The 18,024-nt window shown below is 41.4% G+C and overlaps 1 protein-coding gene across 3 annotated transcripts in view; it reads right to left on the bottom strand.

Annotated features, from left to right (window-relative positions):
- Nucleotides 1-18,024, bottom strand: part of Sur-8 (leucine-rich repeat protein shoc-2) — a 203,127-nt gene that overhangs the window by 141,940 nt on the left and 43,163 nt on the right. For all 3 annotated transcript variants that reach the window (XM_071693535.1, XM_071693536.1, XM_071693538.1), the window contains 2 exons: nt 8,840-9,000; nt 44-151 (listed from right to left, as the gene is read on the bottom strand). In XM_071693535.1, coding sequence (XP_071549636.1) covers nt 44-151; nt 8,840-9,000 — 269 coding nt within the window. The remainder of the gene's footprint in view (nt 1-43; nt 152-8,839; nt 9,001-18,024) is intronic.

The following is an 18,024-nucleotide window of genomic DNA, read 5'->3' on the forward strand; positions in this document are numbered from 1 at the left end:
AAAAAAATCCACAGTAATATGGTGGGAAAAACACATGCCTTACCTGTACAAATAAAATTCAACCAGGTGCGTGAGGCTGTGCACAGATGATGGGAGGTGACTGATGCTAGAGTTGCTAAGGTCCAAACGCTGTGCTCCATCATCCTTGCATCTATAGAACATTTTGTGTATTACACTACTGATTACACAACTTAAAATACCCAAGTATCTTTTTCTTCCAAACTAAATAAGTTAAGAGGAATATGACAAAGGTGCTGTCTATAAGTCTGTCAATCCTTGTTTCTGTTTGTTGGCTATTTCTTTTGGATCAACCATGCTTATGACCAATGCATCAGGCAAAAAAATCTAGCAGTTGGGTTCCAGTTCAGTGCAAAAGGAAGGACATAAATATACCAGAAAGATATGAGAACTGCTTTATATGTAGAAAAAAAACTAAATAGTCTACAATGAATTGCTTTCTTAATTCTTATAAAAACCTGTCATTTCATAATTCTTATAAAAACCTGTCATTTCAATTATGCAAACATCCTCTGTAACACAATTAAACAATTCAGAAGTGCTTTAAAGACAAATGGTATGTGCTGGTTGTGCTGCAGTAATTCATCTCCCTATTGCAATCGGATACATCAAATGAGAATCTGAAACTGATAATGAAAAGATGGAGAACACCCTACTTTTACTCTAAATGTGAAAACAGTCAGGACATCACATCACTCCCAACCCCAGACTCAGACAAAAACTCAGAAATGGGAAATGCTATAATGGAGAGTGATCTAGTAGGATCCAGAGGCTTTGACACAATTACGGAAGGAAAGGAAGGAAATAATATGGATGATGACTCAGATATGGAACGAGGTTAGGGATTCCACTGCAGATAACACTAAAAGAGATGGTCAGGACTCAGCAAGCACTGAAAAGAGTGCAGAAAGATACAGAGATACTGATTCAGGTAAGGAAGAAGAGTGATATGGCAAAAAGGAGGCCAGGAAACTCTCTCAGGCTTGGCCATGGGAAAGGAAAGTGTGAGATGTGATACAGTAAATAAATAAAAAAATTCAAGGAGTGCAGAGAGTCTGTGGATACTGAGTAAAGGGAATTTGCATGTATACTAAGCCTAACCTATCATAATGGGAAAAATGTACATATAAACAAAACAGAAAAAATATAAACTGGCTTAGGAAAGAGTTAAAGCACTTCCTGAAAGAATACTGTGAGGACCATTTCATATGAGGTACAATGAGACATATCCCTTGTACTGATCACATGCCCTTTACTAGACACATGGTCAAACAGAAGCAAAGAAAAATTACCCTGAGGGAAAATGACAATGGTCTAATGAATAAATAAACTGAAAATACTGCCATATTCAGCAGAACAAAGCATACTAAACCACTAGGGTTGAGGGTCAAGTCAAGAGACAAGTTATGTAACATCATTTATATGTACCTACATGCAGGGATTCAAATCACAGAAAACAAACAAAAACCATTTTATAAGTGACTTGCTGAATGAGTCAAATGCAATATTCAGAAGGAAGAGATAGGTAGTATGTTTGAGGAGGGGGACTCAAGATGTTCTGGCTCTGAAACAATGCTCCAAGGGAAGTGGGAGGAATGGTTTGGAAATGTCTCTGAGGTTAAGTCAGGGGTTAGTGTGAGAATTAGAGAAACGGAAAGGGGTAGCAATTTTGCCAAAGGAGTTGTGGATCTGTTTGAAAGAGTGTAAGGAAGAGAACTCGAAAATGAATGTATGTGAGAAATACTTAGAAAAGCAAATGGATTTGTATGTAGCATTTATGGATCTGGAGAAGGCATATGATAGAGTTGATAGAGATGCTCTGTGGAAGGTATTAAGAATATATGGTGTGGGAGGCAAGTTGTTAGAAGCAGTGAAAAGTTTTTAACGAGGATGTAAGGCATGTGTACGTGTAGGAAGAGAGGAAAGTGATTGGTTCTCAGTGAATGTAGGTTTGCGGCAGGGGTGTGTGATGTCTCCATGGGTGTTTAATTTGTTTATGGATGGGGTTGTTAGGGAGGTAAATGCAAGAGTTTTGGAAAGAGGGGCAAGTATGAAGTCTGTTGGGGATGAGAGAGCTTGGGAAGTGAGTCAGTTGTTGTTCGCTGATGATACAGCGCTGGTGGCTGATTCATGTGAGAAACTGCAGAAGCTGGTGACTGAGTTTGGTAAAGTGTGTGAAAGAAGAAAGTTAAGAGTAAATGTGAATAAGAGCAAGGTTATTAGGTACAGTAGGGTTGAGGGTCAAGTCAAGTGGGAGGTAAGTTTGAATGGAGAAAAACTGGAGGAAGTAAAGTGTTTTAGATATCTGGGAGTGGATCTGGCAGCAGATGGAACCATGGAAGCGGAAGTGGATCATAGGGTGGGGGAGGGGGCGAAAATCCTGGGAGCCTTGAAGAATGTGTGGAAGTCTAGAACATTATCTCGGAAAGCAAAAATGGCTATGTTTGAAGGAATAGTGGTTCCAACAATGTTGTATGGTTGCGAGGCATAGGCTATGGATAGAGTTGTGCGCAGGAGGATGGATGTGCTGGAAATGAGATGTTTGAGGACAATGTGTGGTGTGAGGTGATTTGATCGAGTAAGTAATGTAAGGGTAAGAGAGATGTGTGGAAATAAAAAGAGCGTGGTTGAGAGAGCAGAAAAGGGTGTTTTGAAACGGTTTGGGCACATGGAGAGAATGAGTGAGGAAAGATTGACCAAGAGGATATATGTGTCGGAGGTGGAGGGAACGAGGAGAAGTGGGAGACCAAATTGGAGGTGGAAAGATGGAGTGAAAAAGATCTTGTGTGATCGGGGCCTGCACATGCAGGAGGGTGAAAGGAGGGCAAGGAATAGAGTGAATTGGATCGATGTGGTATACCGGGGTTGACGCGCTGTCAGTGGACTGAATCAGGGCATGTGAAGCGTCTGGGGTAAACCATGGAAAGCTGTGTAGGTATGTATATTTGCGTGTGTGGGCGTATGTATATACATGTGTATGGGGGTGGGTTGGGCCATTTCTTTCGTCTGTTTCCTTGCGCTACCTCGCAAACGCGGGAGACCGACAAAAAAAAAAAAAAAATCAAAGTGGCCATATATGGAGAAAGGGAGAGAAATGTCAGTGTTTTGAGAGGAGCTAAGCGAGTGTGTCAGCAATTTTGATGTGAGAAACTGGGTAATAGTGATGGGTGATTTAGTGTGAAAGTGGGTAATATGGCATTTGAGCTTATATTTGGGGAGGCCTGAAGTACACACTGCTGTGTGCTGAAAAACATTCAAAGACTGCAAATATCTGGTTAAAAAAAAAGAGGGATATACTTCAGAACATGTTGCTGAATGAGAGACAAGGTAAATGGGAATATTAAATTGTGCACTAATCTAACTGTGAGGAGACTCTTGTCAATGAATGTGCAGAGAAGGGCAGCTGGTGGGATGTTTAATCAGAAAAGAGGAAACAATATGGGAAGGAAGAGGCAACATGAGTTTACATGAGAGACAGACAACAGGAGGCCTAACTGGCCCATGACTGGGTTGTCTGGCATGTGCATGTGTGTGTGTGTGTGTGTGTGAGAGAGAGAGAGAGAGAGAGAGAGAGAGAGAGAGAGAGAGAGAGAGAGAGAGAGAGAGAGAGAGAGAGAGAGAGAGAGAGAGAGAGACAATGTAATTCCGCTCAGCAGTTTTTAAGTTTATCACTGACTCCTTGCTGCAGCACTTAGCCCTTCTAGTGTCCCATTACCACTGTCATTTATACATTTTATTTCTGGCGTTTTTCTCAAAGTATACCTGAATCTATAAAATATTTGTCTAACGAATCTTGAAAGTATTCATAGTCTTAGCATTCACAATGTCTGATGGTAACTTATTCCAGTGCTCAACCTACAGGAAAAACTTTTTCCATGACCACACTACATCTTTTAGCAATGGGTTTTAATCCATTTGTCCTGGTAACTGTATTTTCTTGTATTTTGAAAAGATTTTCATGATTTACTTTATCAAACTTGTTCAAAATTTTGAACACTTGGATTAAAATGCCAAAAAGTCTAGTTTTTTAAGGGAAAAGAGATCCAATCATTTTAGTCTCTCTTCGTACGCCAGATTTCTAAAGGATGGGATCAATTTTGTTGTGCATCTTTGTTATTCATATCTATCTATTTTGCTTTGTCGCTGTCTCACGCGTCAGCGAGGTTGCACAAGGAAACAGAGGAAAGAATGGCCCAACCCACCCCCATACATGTATATACATACATGTCCACACACGCAAATATACATACCTATACATTGTATACATATATATATACACACAGACATATACATATATACACATGTACATAATTCATACTGTCTGCCCTTATTCATTCCTATCACCACCTCGCCACACATGAAATGAAAACCCCCTCCCTCTGCATGTCTGCGAGGTAGCACTAGGAAAAGACAACAAAGGCCATGATCGTTCACACTCAGTCTCTAGCTGTCATGTATAATGCACCGAAACAACAGCTTCCTTTCCACATCCAGGCCCCACAGAACTTTCCATGGTTTACCCTAGATGCTTCACACACCTTGGTTCAATCCATTGACAGCACATCGACCCCAGTATACCACATCATTCCAATTCACTCTATTCCTTGCACTCCTTTCACCCTCCTGCATGTTCAGGCCCCGATCACTCAAAATCTTTTTCACTCCATCTTTCCACCTCCAATTTGGTCTCCCACTTCTCCTCGTTCCCTCTACCTCTGACACATATATCCTCTTGGTCAATCTTTCCTCACTCATTCTCTCCGTGTGACCAAACCATTTCAAAACACCCTCCTGCTCTCTCAACCACACTCTTTTTATTACCACATCTTTGTACTTGCTCTAATTTTTCCATATCTTTTTTTATAGTTCGGGAACCAAAAATGGACTGTTTATTTAAGGTGTGGTCTTACTAGAGAATTACAAAGTGTGAGAACTGTTTCTAGCATCTTGCAATCTATGTTCCGGGCAGTGAAACCTACTATTCAATTATCTTTTTTCTTGCTGCTTGACGCTGTTTGGTGTACTTCAAATGGTTCATAATGACAACTCCAAGGTTGACAAAATTGGGAAGGGAGGTGCAGAAGGAGCAGTATTGGCATTTGTCAGAGAAAAGGACTAATACACATACAGTACCTTTCAACAGTAATGGACTGGGAGGTTCATAACAAACAATCTCGGCAGCTGATCAGACACAAGGTATCAATATCAGTGATGGGGAACAAACACCCAGAATGATGCCAACAGGTTCACAAGAAGAGAAGTAAAGCCTTTGAAAGAATGATTTTTTCTATCATTATACATAACTTTTCCCGCATCAGCGAAGTAGCACCAGGAAACTGATGAAGAATGGCCCACCCATTCATATACAAATATATATACATAAACACCCACATAAAGACCCTCAACCTCTTACACATATATCCTCTTTGTCAATCTTTCCTCACTCATTCTCTCCATGTGACCAAACCATTTAGAAAAAAAAAAACTTCCGCTCTCTCAACCACACTTTTTATTTCCACACATCTCTCTTACCCTTTCATTACTTACTCGGTCAAACCACCTCACATGACTTACTGTCATTAAACATCTCATTTCCAACACATCCACCCTCCTCCACACAACTCTATCTATACCCCACGCATCGCAACCATATAACATTGTTGGAACCACTATTCCTTCAAACATACCCATTTTTGCTTTCCGAGATAATGTTCTAGACTTCCACACATTTTTCAACACTCCCAGAACTTTCACCCCCTCCTCCACCCTGTGACTCACTTCTGCTTTCATGGTTCCATCCGCCGCCAAATCCACTCCCAGATATCTAAAACACTTCACTTCCTCCAGTTTTTCTCCATTCAAACTTACCTCCCAATTGACATGTCCCTCAACCCTACTGTACCTAATAACCTTGCTCTTATTCACATTTACTCTCACCTTTCTTCTTTAAGATACTTTACCAAACTTAGTCACCAGCTTCTGCAGTTTCTCACATGAATCAGCCACCAGTGCTGTATCATCAGCGAACAACAACTGACTCACTTCCCAAGCTCTCTCATCCACAACAGACTGCATATTTGCCCCTCTTTCCAAAACTCTTGCATTCACCTCCCTAACAACCCCATCCATAAACAAATTAAACAACCATGGAGACATCACACACCCCTGCCGCAAACCTACATTCACTGAGAACCAATCACTTTCCTCTCTTCCTACACGTACACATGCCTTACATCCTCAATAAAACCTTTTCAATGCTTCTGGCAACTTGCCTCCCACACCATATGCTCTTAATACCTTCCACAGAGCATCTCTATCAACTCTATCATATGCCTTCTCCAGATCCATAAATGCTACATAAAAATCCATTTGCTTTTCTAAATATTTCTCACATGCATTCTTCAAAGCAAACATCTGATCTACACATCCTCTACCACTTCTGAAACCACACTGCTCTTCCCCAATCTGATGCTCTGTACATGCCTTCACCCTCTCAATCCATACCCTCCCATATAATTTACCAGGAATACTCAACAAACTTATACCTCTGTAATCTGAGTACTCACTCTTATCCCCTTTGCCTTTGTACAATGGCACAATGCAAGCATTCCGCCAATCCTCAGGCATCTCACCATGAATCATTTTTTTTTTTTGCTTTGTCACTGTCTCCCGCGTTTGCAAGGTAGCGCAAGGAAACAGACGAAAGAAATGGCCCAATCCACCCCATACACATGTATATACATACGTCCACACACGCAAATATACATACCTACACAGCTTTCCATGGTTTACCCCAGACGCTTCTACATGCCTTGATTCAATCCACTGACAGCACGTCAACCCCGGTACACCACATCGCTCCAATTCACTCTATTCCTTGCCCTCCTTTCACCCTCCTGCATGTTCAGGCCCCGATCACACAAAATCTTTTTCACTCCATCTTTCCACCTTCAATTTGGTCTCCCTCTTCTCCTCGTTCCCTCCACCTCCGACACATATATCCTCTTGGTCAATCTTTCCTCACTCATTCTCTCCATGTGCCCAAACCATTTCAAAACACCCTCTTCTGCTCTCTCAACCACGCTCTTTTTATTTCCACACATCTCTCTTACCCTTATGTTACTTACTCGATCAAACCACCTCACACCACACATTGTCCTCAAACATCTCATTTCCAGCACATCCATCCTCCTGCGCACAACTCTATCCATAGCCCACGCCTCGCAACCATACAACATTGTTGGAACCACTATTCCTTCAAACATACCATGAATCATACATACATTAAATAACCTTACCAACCAGTCAACAATACAGTCACCCCCTTTTTGAATAAATTCCACTGCAATACCATCCAAACCCGCTGCCTTGCCGGCTTTCATCTTCTGCAAAGCTTTTACTACCTCTTCTCTGTTTACTAAATCATCCTCCCTAACCCTCTCACCTTGCACACCACCTCGACCAAAACACCCTATATCTGCCACTCTATCATCAAACACATTCAACAAACCTTCAAAATACTCACTCCATCTCCTTCTCACATCATCACTACTTGTTATCACCTCCCCATTAGCCCCCTACACTGAAGTTCCCATTTGTTCCCTTGTCTTATGCACTTTATTTACCTCCTTCCAAAACATCTTTTTATTTTCCCTAAAATTTAATGATACTCTCTCACCCCAACTCTCAGTTGCCCTATTTTTCACCTCTTGCAACTTTCTCTTGACCTCCTGCCTCTTTCTTTTATACATCACCCACTCATTTGCATTATTTCCCTGCAAAAATCGTCCAAATGCCTCTCTCTTCTCTTTCACTAATAATCTTACTTCTTCATCCCACCACTTACTACCCTTTCTAATTTGCCCACCTCCCACACTTCTCATGCCACAAGCATCTTTTGTGCAAGCCATCACTTTTTCCCTAAGTACATCCCATTCCTCCCCCACTCCCGTTACGTCCTTTGTTCTCACCTTTTTCCATTCTGTATTCAGTCTCTCCTGGTAAGAGAGATGCGTGGTAATAAAAAGAGTGTGGTTGAGAGAGCAAAAGAGGGTGTTTTGAAATGGTTTGGTCACACGGAGAGAATGAGTGAGGAAACACTGACAAAGAGGATATATGTGTCAGAGGTGGAGGGAACGAGGAGAAGTGGGACACCAAATTGGAGGTGGAAAGATGGAGTGAAAACGATTTTGAGTGATCGAGGCCTGAACATGCAGGAGGGTGAAAGGCATGCAAGGAATAGAGTGAATTGGAACGATGTGGTATACCAGGGTCGACATGCTGTCAATGGATTGAACCAGGGCATGTGAAGCGTCTGGGGTAAACCATGGAAAGTTCTGTGGGGCCTCGCTGTGGAAAGGGAGCTGTGGTTTCAGTGCATTATACATGACAGGTATAGATTGAGAGTGAACGAATGTGGCCTTTGTTGTCTTTTCCTAGCACTACCTCGTGCACATGCTTGGGGGAGGGGGTCGTTATTTCATATGTGGCGGGGTGGCGATGGGAATGAATAAAGGCAGACAATATGAATTATGTACATGTGTATATATGTATATGTCTGTGTGTGTATATATATATGAATACATTGAGATGTATAGGTATGTATATTTGCATGTGTGGACGTGTATGTATATACATGTGTATGTGGGTGAGTTGGGCCATTCTTTCGTCTGTTTCCTTGCGTTACCTCGCTAACGTGGGAGACAGCGGCAAAGCAAAATAAATAAATAAAGAACAAAATAATTAAGTAAGTATCTTATACTCTTAACACATTGCATAATTTTGCATATCAGAGAGGTATTCATCCTTGTTTATAACAGACCTGCTGAATTCCTTAGAAACATCCAAATCAGCTTGCTGAGGTTTGATTTTCTTGGTTGTGAGCTTGGGTTTGGAGTCATCTACCATAACCCTCACTGTTTTAACATCTTTGACATGTGTGCTGTCTCCAGATCCCAACGAACTCGTAGAGGGCTTCTTTTCCTATACAAAAGATGGAAACTTGATTAAAGTGTTATCTCTATATGTCAATCCACATCTAGAATGTTGTATTTTGCAATACAGCAGATTTCCTATTCAAATCAAAAATTAGAAAAAAAAATGAATTAAAGAAAACTCTGAAACATTTTACAACATGCAAAATTGAAAGGATGGAGCACATGGACTAACAAAAAAGGCTGAAAGAACTACAACTACAAAGCCAAGAAAGAACAAGAGAAAGATATCTGATAATCTAAGCAAGGCAAAAAAGTAATTGAAGTTAAAAACGAAAATGTGTTACACCTTAAACCCCTCACCTGGGAAGATATAGAATTATTAAGTCTTCAAGAATACCATGTAACATATGACAAAAATATATGACAACCTGGAAGCTACAGCATTTATTCAGCATACTAACAGGAGAAATAAAAAAAAAAATATGCTTGGAACAACCATGGGAAAACTTTAAAGAAAACTTAACTTATGAGTGATATCAGTCCCAGATGACACAAAAAATTAAAATCATGTAATGCAGGTGACAGGTGATAAGAATAGCTGTGTAGAGAAAGCAAAATATACAGTCAACACTTTGTGCTAACCTTGCCTTTTCGGTTAAATCTCATCAGAGGTAAACTCTCTTGAAGGAGGAAAACTAATATCAATAAGTGAAAATTTTCCTTAAAAAGTAATAAATTCAAATGCACAAAAGACTATAGTGAATCAACTCTAAAACCCATGTTTACAGTTTTATGTAAACAATAGGGAGATCAGGAAGAAGTGGAGGTATGATAAACCAAGAATGGAATGGTAGAAAAGTTGGCATGCAAATAGATGAAGCAGAGTGCTAGGTGTATGAAAATTTAGATTGAAGTGCAGTAAATGTAGGAATGCAGTCATGTGTGAGTAAAGTTTTTAAAATGTTTATGGAAAGACTATCTAAGGTTGTAAAATTAGTAGATGGATACAAAGTCTTGAGATATAAGATTAAAAAGGGAAATGCATGGTGGGCAGATGAGATTAGAGTTGCTTTGGAAGAGAAGAAAAATCAATATGGTATACTGCCCAAAAGGAATATTCAAGTGGAAGTTCAGCAAAGGAAGAAGAAAGAATATAAGATGTGTAACTGAAATGTTATGAAGCTACCTATTCATCTATATCTCTAGTGCTCATTCCCTCCAGGAGTTCCAATTAAGGGGTGGCCACGGCAAAAGTCTACTTACCGCTGTCCTGATATGCCCACCTTGCACACACCATTCGATGCATTCTTCCACCATTTCTCTCCCTCCAGTATTCTTCCATCCTACTTGCCCATGTAACAGGTGATTTCCTCTAATGCTAACTCCTTTAATTGTACTATCATACACTCTCCACATACCCAAAGCACCTCAAAGTATTACATTTCATCTACTCTACCATTTCACAATTCATTCCCTTTGCTTTCCTTGTCATACCACATCTCTCTTATACCTCTTCATTTCTTTCTTCATTCCATCTAGTCACACCACGTGCACTTCTCAAATAGCTCATTTCCACAACCTGGATTCTTGACCTCGGTGACTCATTCCTTGTTCATGTTTCAACTGTATAGGTTAAGGTTGGGAGGTCTATGCTGTCCCTTAATTCTATCTTCACTTCCATACTTACATCCCTAGCCTTCATTATTCTATCAAGTGACCCAATGACTGACTCTTCTACCCTGTACTGCTCTCTCCCTCATCTTTTCTTCCATATCACCACACTCACCCAAGACACCTCCGAAATACAGTACTTACAGTCTCTTACCTCTTCCAGTCTTTCTACCTCCATATCCAAAGCACAATTTACTACACTTTCTTCTTTCACTCTATATGGTTTTACAAAATCTATACTTTCACCCTGTTTCCTTTCAAAACACACTTCCAAAATTCAGCAACTCCTCTTCATTCTCAGCAAACAACAAAGTATCATCCATAAACAGGCTCAACACTAGCCATCATAACTCACCATCACAATCTACCTCTGCACCCCTTCTCCCTAGTTTTGTTTTCAGCTCTCTTATCAATCTATCCATATATATACCTATATATATGGATAGAGATGCTCTGTGGAAGGTGTTAAGAATATATGGTGTGGGAGGCAAGTTGTTAGAAGCAGTGAAAAGTTTTTATCAAGGATGTAAGGCATGTGCACGTGGAGGAAGAGAGGAAAGTCATTGGTTCTCAGTGAATGTAGGTTTGCGGCAGGAGTGTGTGATGTCTCCATGTTTGTTTAATTTGTTTATGGATGGGGTTGTTAGGGAGGTGAACGCCAGAGTTTTGGAAAGAGGGGCAAGTATGCAGTCTGTTGTGGATGAGAGAGCTTGGGAAGTGAGTCAGTTGTTGTTCACTGATGATACAGCACTGGTGGCTTATTCATGTGAGAAACTGCAGAAGCTGGTGACTGAGTTTGGTAAAGTGTGTGACAGAAGAAAGCTGAGGGTAAATGCGAATAAGAGCAAGTTATTAGGTACAGTCGGGTAGAGGGACAAGTAAATTGGGAGGTAAGTTTGAATGGAGAAAAACTGGAGGAAGTGAAGAGTTTTTGATATCTTGGAGTGGATTTGGCAGCGGATGGAACCATGGAAGCGGAAGTGAATCATAGGGTGGGGGAGGATGCGAAAGTTCTGGGAGCGTTGAAGAATGTGTGGAAGTTGAGAACATTATCTCGAAAAGCAAAAATGGGTATGTTTGCAGGAATAGTGGTTCCAATAATATTATATGGTTGCGAGGCATGGGCTATCGATAGAGTTGTGCAGAGGAGGGTGGATGTACTGGGAATGAGATGTTTGAGGACAATATGTGGTGTGAGGTGGTTTCATCAAGTAAGTAATAATAGGGTAGGAGAGATGTGTGGTAATAAAAAAACTGTGGTTGAGAGAGCAGAAGAGGGTGTTTTGAAAGGGTTTGGTCACATGGAGAAAATGACTGAGGAAAGATTGAGCAAGAGGATATATGTGTCAGAAGTAAAGGGAATGAGGAGAAGTGGGAGACCAACTTGGAGGTGGATAGAAGGAGTGAAAAAGATTTTGAATGATCGGGGCCTGAACATGCAGGAAGGTGAAAAGCGTGCAAGGAATAGAGTGAATTGGAACGATGTGGTATACCAGGCTCGACGTGCTGTCAATGGATTGAACCAAGGCATGTGAAGCATCTGGGGTAAACCATGGAAAGTTCTGTGGGGCCTGGATGTGGAAAGGGAGCTGTGGTTTCAGTGCATTATTACACGACAGCTAGACACTGAATGTGAACGAAAGTGGCCTTTGTTGTCTTTTCCTAGTGCTACCTCACGCACATTTGCGGGGAAGGGGTGGTTATTTTTATGTGTGGTGGGGTGGCGATGGAAATGAATAAAGGCAGACAGTATGAATTATGTGCATGTGTATATATGTATATGTCTGTGTGTGTATATATATGTATAAGTTGAGATGAATAGGTATGTACATTTGTGTGTGTGGATGTGTATGTATATACATGTGCATGTGGGTGTGTTGGGCCATTCTTTCATCTGTTTCCTTGCGCTACCTAGCTAACGCGGGAGACAGCGACAAAGCAAAACTAAAAAATAAACAAATACATAAGTATATGTATGTAAGTAGGAGAGATGGCCATAGAGCATTATTGGATTACGTGTTAATTGATAGGCATGCGAGAGAGACTTTTAGATGTTAATGTGCTGAGAGGTGCAACTGGAGGGATGTCTGATCATTATCTTGAGGTGAAGGTGAAGATTTGTAGAGGTTTTCAGAAAAGAAGAGAGAATGTTGAGGTGAAGAGAGTGGTGAGAGTAAGTGAGCTTGGGAAGGAGACTGGTGTGAGGAAGTACCAGGAGAGACTGAGTACAGAATGGAAAAAGGTGAGAACAAAGGATGTAAGTGGAGTGAGGGAGGAATGGGATGTATTAAGGGAAGCAGTGATGGCTTGCACAAAAGATGCTTGTGGCATGAGAAGCGTGGAAGGTGGGCAGATTAGAAAGGGTAGTGAGTGGTGGGATGAAGTAAAATTATTGGTGAAAAAGAAGAGAGACATTTGGATGATTTTTGCAGGGAAATAATGCAAATGAGTGGGAGATGTATAAAAGAAAGAGGCAGGAGGTCAAGAGAAAGGTGCAACAGGTAAAAAAGAGAGCAAATGAAAGTTGGGGTGAGAGAGTATCATTAAAATAAAAAGGTGTTTTGGAAGGAGGTAACTGAAGTGCGTAAGACAAGGGAGCAAATGGGAACTTCAGTGAAGGGCGCTAATGGGGAGGTGATAACAAGTAGTGGTGATGTGAGAAGGAGATGGAGTGAGTATTTTGAAGGTCTGTTGAATGTGTTTGATGATAGAGTGGCGGTTATAGGTTCTTTTGGTCGAGGTGGTGTGCAAAGTGAGAGAGTTAGGGAGAATGATTTGGTAAACAGAGAAGAGGTAGTAAAAGCTTTGTAGAAGATGAAAGCCAGCAAGGCAGCAGGTTTGGATGGTATTGCAGGGGAATTTATTAAAAAAGGTGGTGGCTGTATTGTTGACTGGTTGGTAAGGTTATTTGATGTATGTATGACTCATGGTGAGGTGCCTGAGGATTGGAGGAATGCTTGCATAGTGCCATTGTACAAAGGAAAAGGGGATAAAAGTGAGAGCTCAAATTACAGAGCTATAAGTTTGTTGAGTATTCCTGGGAAATTTTATGGGAGGGTATTGATCGAGAGGGTGAAGGCATGTACAGAGCATCAGACTGGGGAAGAGCAGTGTGGTTTCAGAAGTGGTAGAGGATGTGTGGATCAGATGTTTGCTTTGAAAAATGTATGTGAGAAATACTTAGAAAAGTAAATGGATTTGTATATAGCATTTATGGATCTGGAGAAGGCATATGATAAGAGTTAATAGAGATGCTCTGTGGAAGGTATTAAGAATATATGGTGTGGAAGGCAAGTTCTTAGAAGCAGTGAAAAGTTTTTATCGAGGATGTAAAGCATGTGTACGTGTAGGAAGAAAGTGATTGGTTTGGTTCTCAGTGCATGTTGGTTTGTGGCAGGGGTGTGTGATGTCTCCATGGTTGTTAATTTGTTTATGGATGGGATTGTTAGGGAGGTGAATGCAAGAGTTTTGGAGAGAGGGGCAATTATGCAGTCTGTTGTGGATGGGGAGCTTGGGAAGTGAGTCAGTTGTTGTTCACTGATGATACAGCGCTGGTGGCTGATTCGTGTGAGAAACTGCAGAAGCTGGTGACTGAGTTTGGTAAAGTGTGTGAAAGAAGAAAGCTGAGAGTAAATGTGAATGAGAGCAAGGTTATTAGGTACAGTAGGGTTGAGGGACAAGTCAACTGGGAGGTAAGTTTGAATGGAGAAAAGCTGGAGGAAGTGAAGTGTTTCAGATATCTGGGAGTGGTATTTGGCAGTGGATGGAACCATGGAAGCAGAAGTGAACCATAGGGTAGGGGAGGGGGCAAAAGTTCTGGGAGCGTTGAAGAATGTGTGGAAGTCGAGAACATTATCTCCGAAAGCAAAAATGGGTATGTTTGAAGGAATAGTAGTTCCAACAATGTTATATGGTTGCAAGGCATGGGCTATAGATAGAGTTGTGCGCAGGAGAGTGGATGTGCTGGAAATGAGATGTTTGAGGACAATATGAGGTGTGAGGTGGTTTGATCGAGTAAGTAATAATAGGGTAAGACAGAAATGTGGTAATAAAAAGAGTGTGGTTAAGATAGCAGAATATGGTGTTTTGAAATGGTTTGGTCACATGGAGAGAATGAGTGAGGAAAGACTGACCAAGAGGATATATGTGTCTGAGGAGGAGGGAACGAGGAGAAGTGGGAGACCAAACTGGAGATGGAAAGATGGAGTGAAAAAGATTTTGAATGATCGGGGCCTGAACATGCTGGAGGGTGAAAGGCGTGCAAGGAATAGAGTGAATTGGAACAATGTGGTATACCGGGGTTGACGTGCTGTCAATGGATTGAACCAGGGCGTGTGAAGCGTCTGGGGTAATCCATGGAAAGTTCTGTGGGGCCTGGATGTGGAAAGGGTGCTGTGGTTTCGGTGCAATATACATACCAATACATCTCAATGTACACATATATATACACACACAGACACATACATATATACACATGCACACAATTCACACTGTCTGCCTTTATTCATTCCCATCGCCACGTCGCCACACATGGAATAACATCCCCCTCCCCCCTCATGTGTGCGAGGTAGCGCTAGGAAAAGACAACAAAGGCCCCATTCGTTCACACTCTAGCTGTCATGCATATATATACATACACAGATATATATATATATATATAAATGTACATAATTCATACTTGCTGTCTTTATTTATTCCCACTGCCACCCTACCACGCATGAAATGACACCCCCTCCCCCAGCATGCACACGAGGTAATGCCAGGAAAAGACAACAAAGGCCACTTTCGTTCACTCAGTCTCTAGTTGTCATGTATAATGCATCGAAACCACAACTCCCTTTCCACATCCAGGCCCCACAAAACTTCCCATGGTTTACCCCAAACGCTTTACATGCCCTGGTTCAATCCATCGACAGCACGTCAACCCCAGTATAACACATCATTCCAATTCACTCTATTCCTTCCATGCCTTTCACCCTCTTGCATGTTCAGGCCCCAATCACTCAAAATCTTTTTCACTCCACCCTTCCACATCTAATTTGGTCTCCCACTTCTCCTCATTCCCTTCACCTATGACACATGTATATCCTCTTTGTCAATCTTTCCTCACTCATTCTCTCCATGTGAACAAACCATTTCAATACACCCTCTTCTGCTCTCTCAACCACACTCACTTTATTACCACACATCTCTCTTACCCTTTCATTACTTACTTGATCAAACCACCTCACACCACAAATTGTCCTCAAACATCTCATTTCCAACACATCCACCCTCCTCAGCCCAACCCTATCTATAGCCCAAGCATCGCATCAGTACAAAATTGTTGGAACTATACCCATTTTTCCTTTCTGAGATAATATTCTTGCCTTCCACACATTCTTCAACACTCCCAGAACTTTTGCCCCCTCCCCCACCTTGTGACTCACTTCCACTTACATGGTTCCATCCACTGCCCAATCTACTCACAGATATCTAAAAAACTTAACTTCCTCCAGTTTTTCTCCATTCAAACTTACCTCCCTCAACCCTACTATACCTAATAACCTTGCTCTTATTCACATTTACTCTCAGGTTTCTTCTTTCTCACACTTTACCAAACTCGTCACCAGCTTCTGCAGTTTCTCACCCGAATCAGCCACCAGCGCTGTATCATCAGTGAACAGCAACTGACTCACTTCCCAAGCCCTCTAATCTGCGAGACTGCATACCTGCCCCTCTCTCCAAAACTCTTGCATTTACCTCCCGAAAAACACCATCCATAAGCAAATTAAACAAACAGACATTCACTGAGAACCAATCACTTTTCTCTCTTCCTACTCACACACATGCCTTACATCCTCGATAAAAACTTTTCACTGCTTCTAGCAACTTGCCTCCCACACCATATATTCTTAATACCTTCCATAGAGCATCTCTATCAACTCTATTATATGTCTTCTCCAGATCCATAAATGCTACATACAAATCCATTCTTTTTCTAAGTATTTTTCACATACATTCTTCAAAGCAAACACCAGATCCACATGTCCTCTACCACTTCTGAAACTGCACTGCTCTTCCCCAATCTGATGCTCTGTACATGCATTCATCCTCTCAATCAATACCCTCCCATATAATTTCCTAGGAATATTCAACAAACTTCTTTTCTTTCTTTCATACTATTCGCCATTTCCCGCACTAGTGAGGTAGCATTAAGAACAGAGAACTGGGCCTTTCAGGGAATATCCTCACCTGGCCCCCTTCTCTGTTCCTTCTTCTGGAAAATTAAAAAAAAAACAAGAGGGGAGATTTCCAGCCACCCACTCCCTCCCCTTTTAGTCGCCTTCTACGACACGCAGGGAATACTTGGGGAGTATTCTTTCTCCCCTATACCCAGGGATAATACTTAACAAACTTATACCTCTGTAATTTGAGCACTCACCTTTATCCCCTTTGCCTTTGTACAATGGCACTATGCACGCATTCCGCCAATCCTTAGGCACTTCACCACGAGCCATACATACATTGAATATCCTCACCAACCAGTCAACAACACAGTCACCCTCTTTTTTAATAAATTCCACTGCAATACCATCCAAGCCCACAGCCTTCCTGGCTTTCATCTTCCACAAAGCTTTCACTACCTCCTCTCTGTTTACCAAATCATTCATCCTTACCCTCTCACTTCGCACACCACCTCGACCAAAACACCCTATATCTGCTACTCTATCATCAAACACATCCAACAAACCTTCAAAATACTCACTCCATCTTCTCACATCATGACCACTTGTTATTACCTCCCCATTAGCCCCCTTCACTGATGTTCCCATTTGTTCTCTTGTCTTACACACTTTATTTACCTCCTTCCAAAACATCTTTTTATTCTCCCTGAAATTCAATGATACTCTCATACCCCAACTCTTACTTACCTTCTTTTTCACCTCTTGCAGCTTCCTCTTGACCTCCTGCCTCTTTCTTTTATACATCTCCCAATCATTTATATCTACATTTATATTCATTATACTTAGTCGCAGTCTCCTGCATTAGCGAGGTAGCGCAAGGAAACAGACGAAAGAATGGCCCAACCCACCCATATACACATATACACACATACATAAATGAACGCCCACACACGCACATATACATACCTATGCATTTCAACGTATACGCGCATATACATACACAGACATATACATATATACACTCTTTAAAGGTGGCGCTGCTCGACGGCTGCCCCGGCGCTAGAGCTCCCGACTTTTATCTCTTTTTTTAACCTTTTTCTGATAAGTCTGCACTTCCTGGACCATTCTACAGTAACCATGAATGCCTCTGGAGCAACTCTAACACTATGGAACCAGAAAATGTACTTGATCTGTGGTGCAATTCTGTGTGTTATGAAGGTGACTGCAGCCAC

Source organism: Panulirus ornatus, chromosome 55, assembly GCF_036320965.1.
Source record: "Panulirus ornatus isolate Po-2019 chromosome 55, ASM3632096v1, whole genome shotgun sequence".
NCBI lineage: Eukaryota > Metazoa > Arthropoda > Malacostraca > Decapoda > Palinuridae > Panulirus > Panulirus ornatus.